This window comes from Bombina bombina, chromosome 4 (genome assembly GCF_027579735.1).
Source record: "Bombina bombina isolate aBomBom1 chromosome 4, aBomBom1.pri, whole genome shotgun sequence".
NCBI lineage: Eukaryota > Metazoa > Chordata > Amphibia > Anura > Bombinatoridae > Bombina > Bombina bombina.
This window is the reverse complement of record NC_069502.1, coordinates 603290724-603303851: the sequence shown is the minus strand read 5'-3', so window position 1 is coordinate 603303851 and position 13128 is coordinate 603290724. Positions and strand designations below refer to the sequence as shown.

Sequence of the window (13128 nt, the reverse complement as noted above, 5' to 3'; positions counted from 1 at the left end):
GTAGCACCTTATCTGGACGACATCCTAGTCCAGGCTCCATCCTGCCAGCTGGCAGAGGACCATTTGAGAGCTCTTCTACTTCTTCAATCTCATGGGTGGAAGATAAAATCAGGAAAGAGTTCTCTGGTTCCCAGTACCAGAGTGGAGTTCCTGGGCACGATAATAGACTCCATATCCATGAAGATATTCCTGACAGACCAGAGACTTTGCAAAATTGCCTCCAGCTGTCTTGCCCTTCAGACCTCCTCAAGGCCATCTGTGGCCCGGTGTATGGAGGTGATTGGCCTCATGTTATCCAGTATAGATGTCATTCCATTTGCCAGGTTCCATCTACGACCTTTTCAGTTGTGCATACTGAGGCAAAGGAATGGCGATCACTCGGATCTATCCCAACCATTATCTCTGGACAACCGGTCAAGGGAATCCCTCTCTTGGTGGCTCCATCCAGATCAGCTGTCCCAGGGGTTATCCTTCCTCAGACCATCCTGGGAGATTCGTGACTACAGACACGAGTCTCTGAGAATGGGGAGCTGTTTGGGGTACCAGGAAGGCACAGGGCAGGTGGAATCGGGAGGAGTCGCTTCTTCCAATCAACATCCTGGAACTTCGAGCGATCTACAATGCTCTGAGGGCTTGAACCCTTTTGGGTTCATCCCAGTTCATCAGATTCCAGTCTGACATTACCTCGGTGGCTTACATCAATCATCAGCTCCCTAGCCATGAGGGAAGTATCTTGGATTCTGGAGTGGGCGGAGACCCACAATGTCAGGTATTCCACCTTAAACTGACTTGTGTGAATAACTTCCACAGTAGACTTACAGGACGCTTATTTTTTATTCTTTCAGACCACTATTGTTTTCTGAGATTCTTTTTTCTAGATAAGCTTTACCAATTTGTCGCCTGTCCTTTTGGGCTAGCGGCAGCTCAGAGATTCTTTTCAAAGATTCTTGGTGCCCTTCTATCTGTATTCAGAGAGCAGGGTATTGTGGTGTTTCTTTATTTGGATGATATTTGGTACTAGCTTTAATCTTTTAATTCAGCAGAATCTCACTTGAAACTACTAGTGTGGTTTCTTCAAGACATGGTTGGAGGATCAATTTACAATAATGTTTTTTGATTCCTTAGACAATGGTCACCTTTTCAGGTTTCCTGATAGATTTTAGAATCTATGGTTCTTTCTCTGATAGACTAGAGGCAAATTAAGTTAATTTTAGTTTGTCTATACCTTCTATACCTTCTGATTTGTCTCTTGTCTAATTAAGAAGCTTTCCTGATAGTTTTTCAGGTCCAAGGATCCTCAGGCGGAGATGGTGGATGCTTTAGCAGTTTCTTGGTTTTTACCAACCTGCTTACATTTTTTCTCCTCTGGTTCTTTTTCCAAGGTTGATTTCCAAGATCATAATTGTACGATCTTATGTGTTTCTGATACCACCAGCTTGGCCTCTCAGGTTTCCATATGCGGACCTTGTCAGATTGTTCAGTTGCCAGCCTTGGCCGCATCCTTTAAGGCCAGACCTTCTGTTTCAGGGGCTGTTTTTTTCCATCAGGCTCTCAAATCTCTAAATTTGAAGGCATGGAAATTGAACGCTTAAGCGCTTAGTCATAGAGGTTTCTCTGACTCAGTTATTCGCACTATGATACAGGCTTGTAAGTCTGTTTCAAGGAGAATTTATTTTCGGGTTTGGAAAATCTATATTTCATGATGTTCAACTCATTGTTATTCTTGGCATTCTTTTAGAGTTCCTGGGATTTTACAGTTTCTTCAGGATGGTTTTTATAAGGTATTGTCTGCAAATATTTTGAAAGGACAAATTTCTGTTCTTTCTGTTTTATTTCATAGAAAGATTGCTAAACTTCCTGATATTCACTGTTTTGTTCAGGCTTTGATTTATATTCAACCTGTTTTTAATCTATTTCTCCTCCTTGGAGTCTCAATTTTGGTTTTAAGATTTTACAGGCTCCTCCTTTTGAGCCTATGCATTCTCTGGACATTAAAGGGACAGTCAACACCAGAATTGTTGTTTAAAAAGAAAGATAATCCCTTTATTACCCATTCCCTAGTTTTGCATAACCAACACAGTTATAATAATACACGTTTTCCTCTGTAATTACCTTGTATCTAAGCCTCTACAAACTGCCCCCATATTTCAGTTCTTTTGACAGACTTGCATTTTAGCCAATCAGTGCTGACTCCTAGGTCACTTCACGTGCATGAGCTTAATGTTATCTATATGAAACACATGAACTAATGCCCTCTAGTGGTCAAAATGTATTCAGATTAGAGGCAGTCTTCAATGTTTAAGAAATTAGCATATGAACCTCATAGGTTTAACTTTTACCTAAGAATACCAAGAGAACAAAGCAAAATTGGTGATGAAAGTAAATTGGGAAGTTGTTTAAAATTACATTCCCTATTTAAATCATGAAAGTTTTTTTTTGGACTTGACTGTCCCTTTAATTACTTTCTTGGATAGTGTTATTTCATTTGGCTATCTTTTCTGCTTGAATAGTTTCTGTATTGTCTGCTCTCTCTTGTGGGTCTCTTTATCTGATTTTCCATCAAGATAAAGTTGTTTTGCTGTTTTCATTTAAATGTTTGCCTAAAGTTGTGAATTCCATCAACATCAATAGTGAAATTGTTGTTCCTTTTTTGTTTCCTAATCCTAAGAATACTCTTGAAGGGTCTTTACAATCTTTGGATATGGTAAGATCTTTGAAATATGTTGAGGCTACTTAAGATTTCAGAAAGATTTCTAGTCTATTTGTTATTTTCTTTCATGTAATTAGCAGGAGTCCATGAGCTAGTGACGTATGGGATATACATTCCTACCAGGAGGGGCAAAGTTTCCCAAACCTCAAAATGCCTATAAATACACCCCCTCACCACACCCACAAATCAGTTTTTACAAACTTTGCCTCCTATGGAGGTGGTGAAGTAAGTTTGTGCTAGATTCTACGTTGATATGCGCTCCGCAGCAGGTTGGAGCCCGGTTTTCCTCTCAGCGTGCAGTGAATGTCAGAGGGATGTGAGGAGAGTGTTGCCTATTTGAATTCAATGATCTCCTTCTACGGGGTCTATTTCATAGGTTCTCTGTTATCGGTCGTAGAGATTCATCTCTTACCTCCCTTTTCAGATCGACAATATACTCTTATATATACCATTACCTCTACTGATTCTTGTTTCAGTACTGGTTTAGCTTTCTACTACATGTAGATGAGTGTCCTGGGGTAAGTAAGTCTTATTTTCTGTGACACTCTAAGCTATGGTTGGGCACTTTTATATAAAGTTCTAAATATATGTATTCAAACATTTATTTGCCTTGACTCAGGATGTTCAACGTTCCTTATTTCAGACAGTCAGTTTCATATTTGGGATAATGCATATGAATAAATCATTTTTTTCTTACCTTAAAATTTGACTTTTTTCCCTGTGGGCTGTTAGGCTGGCGGGGGCTGAAAATGCTTAATTTTATGGCGTCATTCTTGGCGCGGACTTTTTTGGCGCAAATTTTTTTTTCTGTTTCCGGCGTCATACGTGTCGCCGGAAGTTGCGTCATTTTTGACGTTTTTTTGCGCCAAAGGTGTCGGCGTTCCGGATGTGGCGTCATTTTTTGGCGCCAAATAATGTGGGCGTCTTTTTTGTCGCTTAAAAATATGGGCGTCACTATTGTCTCCACATTATTTAAGTCTCATTATTTATTGCTTCTGGTTGCTAGAAGCTTGTTCACTGGCATTTTTTCCCATTCCTGAAACTGTCATTTAAGGAATTTGATCAATTTTGCTTTATATGTTGTTTTTTCTATTACATGTCCCAGATTGACACTGAGTCAGAAGATACTTCTGGAAAAACGCTGCCTGGTGCTGGATCTACCAAAGTTAAGTGTATCTGCTGTAAACTTGTGGTATCTGTTCCTCCAGCTGTTGTTTGTAATGAATGTCATGACAAACTTGTTAATGCAGATATTTCCTTTAGTAATGTTACATTACCTGTTGCTGTTCTGTCAACATCTAATGCTCAGAGTGTTCCTGTTAACATAAGAGATTTTGTTTCTAAATCCATTAAGAAGGCTATGTCTGTTATTCCTCCTTCTAGTAAACGTAAAAGGTCTTTTAAAACTTCTCATTTTTCAGATGAATTTTTAAATGAACATCATCATTCTGATTCTGATAATGGTTCCTCTGGTTCAGAGGATTCTGTCTCAGACGTTGATGCTGATAAATCTTCATATATATTCAAAATGGAATTTATTCGTTCTTTACTTAAAGAAGTCTTAATTGCTTTAGAAATAGAGGATTCTGGTCCTCTTGATACTAAATCTAAACGTTTAAATAAGGTTTTTAAATCTCCTGTAGTTATTCCAGAAGTTTTTCCTGTCCCTGATACTATTTCTGAAGTAATCTCCAGGGAATGGAATAATTTGGGTAATTCATTTACTCCTTCTAAACGTTTTAAGCAATTATATCCTGTGCCATCTGACAGGTTAGAATTTTGGGACAAAATCCCTAAAGTTGATGGGGCTGTCTCTACTCTTGCTTAACGTACTACTATTCCTACGGCAGATAGTACTTCCTTTAAGGATCCTTTAGATAGGAAGATTGAATTCTTTCTAAGAAAAGCTTACTTATGTTCAGGTAATCTTCTTAGACCTGCTATATCTTTAGCGGATGTTGCTGCAGCTTCAACTTTTTGGTTAGAAGTTTTAGCGCAACAAGTAACAGATCATAATTCTCATAGCATTGTTAATCTTCTTCAACATGCTAATAACTTTATTTGTGATGCCATCTTTGATATCATTAGAGTTGATGTCAGGTATATGTCTCTAGCTATTTTAGCTAGAAGAGCTTTATGGCTTAAAACTTGGAATGCTGATATGTCTTCTAAGTCAACTTTGCTTTTCCTTTCTTTCCAGGGTAATAAATTATTTGGTTCTCAGTTGGATTCTATTATCTCAACTGTTACTGGAGGGAAAGGAACATTTTTACCACAGGATAAAAAATCTAAAGGTAAATTTAGGTCTAATAATCGTTTTCGTTCCTTTCGTCACAATAAGGAACAAAAGCCTGATCCTTCACCCACAGGAGCGGTATCAGTTTGGAAACCATCTCCAGTCTGGAATAAATCCAAGACTTTTAGAAAACCAAAGCCAGCTCCCAAGTCCACATGAAGTTGCGGCCCTCATTCCAGCCCAGCTGGTAGGGGGCAGATTACGATTTTTCAAAGAAATTTGGATCAATTCAATTCACAATCTTTGGATTCAAAACATTGTTTCAGAAGGGTACAGAATTGGCTTCAAGATAAGGCCTCCTGCAAAGAGATTTTTTTCTTTCCTGTGTCCCAGTAAATCCAGCGAAGGCTCAAGCATTTCTGAAATGTGTTTCAGATCTAGAGTTGGCTGGAGTAATTATGCCAGTTCCAGTTCTGGAACAGGGGCTGGGGTTTTATTCAAATCTCTTCATTGTACCAAAGAAGGAGAATTCCTTCAGACCAGTTCTGGATCTAAAAATATTGAATCATTATGTAAGGATACCAACATTCAAAATGGTAACTATAAGGACTATCCTGCCTTTTGTTCAGCAAGGGCATTATATGTCCACAATAGATTTACAGGATGCATATCTGCATATTCCGATTCATCCAGATCACTATCAGTTTCTGAGATTCTCTTTCCTAGACAAGCATTACCAGTTTGTGGCTCTGCCGTTTGGCCTAGCAACAGCTCCAAGGATTTTTACAAAGGTTCTCGGTGCCTTTCTGTCTGTAATCAGAGAACAGGGTATTGTGTTATTTCCTTATTTGGACGATATCAATCAATCAGTCTTCACATTTAGCAGAATCTCATACGAATCGACTTGTGTTGTTTCTTCAAGATCATGGTTGGAGGATCAATTTACCGAAAAGTTCATTGATTCCTCAGACAAGGGTAACCTTTTTAGGTTTCCAGATAGATTCAGCGTCCATGACTCTGTCTCTGACAGACAAGAGACGTCTAAAATTGATCTCAGCTTGTCGAAACCTTCAATCACAATCATTCCCTTCGGTAGCCTTTTGCATGGAAATTCTAGGTCTTATGACTGCTGCATCGGACGCGATCCCCTTTGCTCGTTTTCACATGCGACCTCTTCAGCTCTGTATGCTGAATCAGTGGTGCAGGGATTACACAAAGTTATCTCAATTAATATCTTTAAAACCGATTGTACGACACTCTCTTACGTGGTGGACAGATCACCATTGTTTAGTTCAGGGGGCTTCTTTTGTTCTTCCGACCTGGACTGTAATTTCAACAGATGCAAGTCTGACAGGTTGGGGAACTGTTTGGGGGTCTCTGACAGCACAAGGGGTTTGGGAATCTCAGGAGGTGAGATTACCAATCAATATTTTGGAACTCCGTGCAATTTTCAGAGCTCTTCAGTCATGGCCTCTTCTAAAGAGAGAATCATTCATTTGTTTTCAGAGAGACAATGTCACAACTGTGGCATACATCAATCATCAAGGAGGGACTCACAGTCCTCTGGCTATGAAAGAAGTATCTCGAATACTGGTATGGGCGGAATCCAGCTCCTGTCTAGTTTCTGCGGTTCATATCCCAGGTATAGACAATTGGGTCTCTTAACCCAGAGGTATTTCTTCAGATTGTTCAAATGTGGGGACTTCCAGAAATAGATCTGATGGCTTCTCATCTAAACAAGAAACTTCCCAGGTATCTGTCCAGATCCAGGGATCCTCAAGCGGAAGCAGTGGATGCATTGTCACTTCCTTGGAAGTATCATCCTGCCTATATCTTTCCGCCTCTAGTTCTTCTTCCAAGAGTAATCTCCAAGATTCTGAAGGAATGCTTGTTTGTTCTGCTGGTGGCTCCAGCATGGCCTCACAGGTTTTGGTAAACGGATCTTGTCCGGATGGCCTCTTGCCAACCGTGGACTCTTCCGTTAAGACCAGAGCTTCTGTCGCAAGGTCCTTTTTTCCATCAGGATCTCAAATCCTTAAATCTAAAGGTATGGAGATTGAACGCTTGATTCTTAGTCAAAGAGGTTTCTCTGACTCTGTGATTAATACTATGTTACAGGCTCGTAAATCTGTATCTAGGAAGATATATTATCTTGTCTGGAAGACTTACATTTCTTGGTGTCTTTCTCATCATTTTTCCTGGCATTCTTTTAGAATTCCAAGAATTTTACAGTTTCTTCAGGAGGGTTTGGATAAAGGTTTGTCTGCAAGTTTCTTGAAAGGACAAATCTCTGCTCTTTCTGTTCTTTTTCACAGAAAGATTGCTAATCTTCCTGATATTCATTGTTTTGTACAAGCTTTGGTTCGTATAAAACCTGTCATTAAGTCAATTTCTCCTCCTTGGAGTTTGAATTTGGTTCTGGGGGCTCTTCAAGCTCCTCCGTTTGAACCTATGCATTCATTGGACATTAAATTACTTTCTTGGAAAGTTTTGTTTCTTTTGGCCATCTCTTCTGCTAGAAGAGTTTCTGAATTATCTGCTCTTTCTTGTGAGTCTCCTTTTCTGATTTTTCATCAGGATAAGGCGGTGTTGCGAACTTCTTTTAAATTTTTACCTAAGGTTGTGAATTCTAACAACATTAGTAGAGAAATTGTGGTTCCTTCATTATGTCCTAATCCTAAGAATTCTAAGGAGCGATCATCTTTGGATGTAGTTAGAGCTTTGAAATATTATGTTGAAGCTACTAAGAATTTCTGAAAGACTTCTAGTCTATTTGTTATCTTTTCCGGTTCTAGGAAAGGTCAGAAGGCCTCTGCCATTTCTTTGGCATCTTGGTTGAAATCTTTAATTCATCATGCTTATGTCGAGTCGGGTAAAACTCCGCCTCAAAGGATTACAGCTCATTCCACTAGGTCAGTTTCTACTTCCTGGGCATTTAGGAATGAAACTTGGTCTTCTTTGCATACTTTTACTAAATTCTACCATTTTGATGTGTTTTCTTCTTCTGAAGCAGTTTTTGGTAGAAAAGTACTTCAGGCAGCTGTTTCAGTTTGATTCTTCTGCTTATAATTTCAGTTTTTTTCATTATAAGATTTAAACTTTATTTTGGGTGTGGATTATTTTCAGCGGAATTGGCTGTCTTTATTTTATCCCTCCCTCTCTAGTGACTCTTGTGTGGAAGATCCACATCTTGGGTAGTCATTATCCCATACGTCACTAGCTCATGGACTCTTGCTAATTACATGAAAGAAAACATAATTTATGTAAGAACTTACCTGATAAATTCATTTCTTTCATATTAGCAAGAGTCCATGAGGCCCACCCTTTTTGTGGTAGTTATGTTTTTTTGTATAAAGCACAATTATTCCAATTCCTTATTTTTTATGCTTTCGCACTTTTTTTCTTATCACCCCACTTCTTGGCTATGCGTTATACTGATTTGTGGGTGTGGTGAGGGGTGTATTTATAGGCATTTTGAGGTTTGGGAAACTTTGCCCCTCCTGGTAGGAATGTATATCCCATACGTCACTAGCTCATGGACTCTTGCTAATATGAAAGAAATTAATTTATCAGGTAAGTTCTTACATAAATTATGTTTTTTCTGTCTCCAGCAAAAGTCAGAAAGCCTCTGTTATTTGTCTGTTTTTTTGGTTAAGATTTTAGATTCACAAAGCTTATCTGGAGGCGGGGCAGTCTCCGCCTCAGAAAATTACAGCTCATTCTTCTAAATAAGTTGCCACTTCTTTGGCTCTCTAGAATGAAGCTTCAGTTGATCAAATTTGCAAAGCAGCAACTTGGTCTTTTTTGCATACTTTTTCTAATTTCTTTGGAAGAAGCCTTTGGTAGAAAAGTTTTTCAGGCAGTTGTCTCAGCTTGATTCTAATGCCTTTGATTTGAGGGTTTTTTTAATTTTTTTAAGAAAACTTAATTATTTTTGGGTATTTAATTTATCAGCGGAAATAGTTGTTTTTCTTTATCCCTCCCTCTCTAGGGTATTAGATCCCATACATCACTAGCTCATGGACTCTTGCCACTTACATGTAAGAAAACATAATTTATGTAAGAACTTACCTGATAAATTAATTTCTTTCATAGTGGTAAGAGTCCATGAGACCCACCCTATTTTTTGTGGTTATGTCTTCTTTTTTTTTTATAAAGCACATCATTTTTTCCAGTTCCTCTTTTGTATGCTTTTTACTCCTTTTTATAAACCTTACTTCTTGGCTATTCGTTAAACTAAGGTGTGAGTGAGGTGGGAGGTGTATTTATAGGCATTTTGAGGTTTGGGAAACTTTGCCCCCTCCTGGTAGGAATGTATATCCCATATGTCACTAGCTAATGGACTCTTGCCACTATGAAAGAAATGAATTTAACAGGTAAGTTCTTACATAATTTGTTTTCTTGGTAGCCATGATGACCTGACACCCTAGATTTGCTAATCCCACTTATTTCTATTATAAAAATTACGTTCATTAAAGGGACAGTATACAGCAATTTTCATATAACTGCATGTAATAGACACTACTATAAAGAATAATATGCACAGATACTGATAAAAAAAATCCAGTATAAAACCATTTTAAAACTTACTTAGAAGCTCTCAGCTTAGCTCTGTTGAAAAGGTTACTGGAACACCTACTGCAAGTGGGAAATAAGACCTCCACCTTCCTCTGCATATGAAAAGACTCTTTACACAAACAGGAGCAAGCTGGAGGAGGAATACATCGGTATTCTCCTTAAACTTTGGGGCTTGGTTAGGAGTCTGAAAAGAAGAGCAGTGTTATTTAAAAATAAGCAAAACTATACCTTACAAAAAAAATTTGGGCTATATAAATAGATCTACAAAACATTTACTCAAAGAAAAAACGAGTGTATAATGTCCCTTTAACAATTTAGGTCCCATATAATTGATAGGTTAACAATTTTTATATTGTTTTGTTGTTTTATGTATTTTCTCTATATTTTCTATAAATGTTGCTTCCTATTTTGATAGCTGACATCTTTGTAGAATTATTTTAAAGCAATAATTTTATATTTTTTTTAATAATATAAATATATATAATAATATAAATGAATAAAATGTAAAAAAAATCTTTAAAATTATTATTTTATTAAAATTAATTCCTGTATGAGCTAATCTGTTTCCGCTTGCACTATAAGATGCATGATTGTTATAAAGCTCTTCAATATTATTCTTCACACTTGACTCTGTTACTGATCTGTTGTTTTTTTAATAAGATTGCTTGATTATTTCTTTCAGCTTGAAATGCTTTGATAAAATAATTGAACAATCTTTGTAAAAGGCTTTGTTTTCCTGTGTATAAATTATTATAAATTATTCACTGTATAAATATAGCCAAGCATATTTTGTCACTGCATAGTTTTTTTTTAGTCATTCATTATAACCATTGATGATGCTTTCATATTTGTTGTACTTTGTGATGATCTATGTTTTCAAAGTAGGCAATCTAAAATTCTTTTTGCAGGTATTATTTATCACTGTGACCTGACCAAAGACGTGTTGGAGCCAAGTGTTTTCCGAGAGATTACCGTGAAAGGCTTTAATCTTTCAGACTACCAAACAGTGCAGGTGATACACAATTACAATTCCCTTCTGTCGCTCGTTAAGTCTAGCTTTAATGTATTTTATATTTGAAAAGTTACTCTGAATCCATGGTTGTTTTTTGCCGTTCTTGCTAATATGGATCATAGTCCATCTTTGATGCAGAAAGACAGCTCACTTCATATCCTGCACTACCATTTCATTTTGCTAGGACAAGGCATCCACCCAAGTTCTGTCATTTCTGAAGTACATGTTGTGATGATGGTTATATAATGACACCTGTCAGCTCAGGAGAAGACTGTGAGTTAGTAGATCAATGTACAAATGTCAAAAGGTAATGACTTTTTGCATGACATATATTCCAGCTAGCAAGACTTTTGAAATCGGATGAAAGTCACCTGTTTTTGATGCTGCTTTTTATGTTTTCAGTGAAAAAAAAAATCCTTTCCTACATATAATATGTATTGCATTTTTATACATATGTATATAGCGTCCCCAAGCATCTGGGATCAAAGTGTAACCTGCTAGACAACTGTCTGCCTTTCATCACAAAGTCATTCTAACAGAATCATGTTTCTTCCATAGGAATGGTATCTGCTGATTTCTTAATTTGCAAAGGAAATATTTTAGAAACTGGGTTGTTTGCAACCAATTTAAAGGGACAGTAAACACCTTGTAATTACAAGATATTACTGCTGTGTTGCTATAGAATAACCTATCAGCCAAGTCTAAGCATTTTAAAAATGAACATCCTTTTTAATGCAGTTGTTATTCAATAGCCAAACTCCTCCCACCATCTGCCTTATTTGTAGGAGCCAATCCAGCATTTAGTCTGCAGACACCACGGCTAGCCGCACTCATAACATTAGTATAAATGTATTATTTTGCAGTTTTTATTAGTTCACGCCAACAAGAAGACAAGTATAGCAATGTAATTATGTTAGTAAAAACATTGTTTTGCAGTTATCTGCTTAAATCAATTAGGGAATGGTATGTAGCAGGGTTAACTTTGAGAATTAGAACATCCTCAATGTTCAGAGCTAAATTATGTGAAAAGGGGGCAAAATAAATAAAGTATATTGCAATGTTTTTTCATTACACATAGCTAAACTTTTTATATCAAAATCTCTAGGTGTTTACTGCTAAGTTAAGAGTACTTCTTTACTGCAAATTAAATAATTAGGATATTGCATAATATTGTACTGTACAATTAGTCTGTCTATATTGTTAATATACATTACAACCTATTATATTTTAAGTATAAAATAGTACATCAGAAATGCTTCTTCTATGTGTTTGAGTGGCAGAGCATTTGCCACTATAACTTAAATTCATCTTCCTGAGCATCGCTGAAATAAGTCTCCATGAATATGGAAATATGTGCATATTCACAGTATTGTAGGGCATAAAAAACCTAGCAGAGTCTATGTAGAAGTTTTACTGCTTTCCTCTTTGTACTAAAGAACAAAAAAAAACTATTGATCGTTTTTTTTAGTTTTCTGTTGAATCCAGACAGTGAGGTATATTGTAATCATTTTGAAAAGCTTATCAAATGACACATCTTCAGATATTCCCATAGACTTTAATGACAAGTTTTGTAAAAGAGTTCTGATAAACTTTGACAGTTCTTCTTATCCCGGTTGAGCAATAGGGGGTCCTTTTTATCTTTTGCATTTGGACAAAGTAAATAATTATTTCTTCACTAATAGTTCTGAAATTCAGAACATGGGCGGTAATACTCACAAATACAGGGAACCACTTTATTTTTTTTAAAAAAGGGAAACTTATTGGGCAACAGTCAATTAAAAGTCACATGACTAGAAAAACATTTATTGATAAGAATTTCTAAGACTTTCTCTGGTTTATATGAACAACCTTGTAATTCCTGTTATCTACTCATGCATCTGAACAGGACCTGTGCTGACAAGTTGTCTTGGAATTATACTAGATTTCTGATGCAGCTTGATGAACTGAACATGTTTTCCTTTGTATTCTTATGTGTGTTCTTCCCAGTGACTATTTAGAGGGCGCTAAAGCCATCTAATTGTACTGATCACACGGCTAAAAATGATGCCAATATTAAGCTACAATTATCTAATATTTAATGTATTCAATGTTTGTTGCACAAATAATCATTAAATCAATTTGTTAAATTATGCAAATATTCTGTGCTTTGGATAGCGTAAAGGGATATTAAACGCCAAAAATGTTGTTGTTAAAAAGATAGATAATCCCTTTATTCACCATTCCCCAGTTTTGCATAACCAACAACTGTTATAGAAATATACTTTCTTCTACTAGATATGACGAGTCCATGGATTCATCCTTACTTGTGGGATATTATCCTCCTGCTAACAGGAAGTGGCAAAGAGCACCACAGCAGAGCTGTATATATAGCTCCTCCCTTCTCTCCACCCCCAGTCATTCTCTTTGCCTATGCTAGTAATAGGAAGAGGTAAAGTGAAAGAGGTGTTAAAATGATAGTTTTTATTTTCTTCAAGCAAGACTTTTTTATTTTAAATGGTACCGGTGAGTGCTATTTCTCTTGTAAGGTGTATCCAGTCCACGGATCATCCATTACTTGTGGGGGATATTCTCTTTCCCAACAGGAAGTTGCAA

At 36.9% G+C, this 13128-nt stretch overlaps 1 protein-coding gene across 1 annotated transcript in view; it reads left to right on the top strand.

Annotated features, from left to right (window-relative positions):
* Positions 1–13128, top strand: part of PREP (prolyl endopeptidase) — a 551073-nt gene that overhangs the window by 320250 nt on the left and 217695 nt on the right. The window contains exon 10 of the mRNA XM_053710588.1: positions 10433–10536. Coding sequence (XP_053566563.1) covers positions 10433–10536 — 104 coding nt within the window. The remainder of the gene's footprint in view (positions 1–10432; positions 10537–13128) is intronic.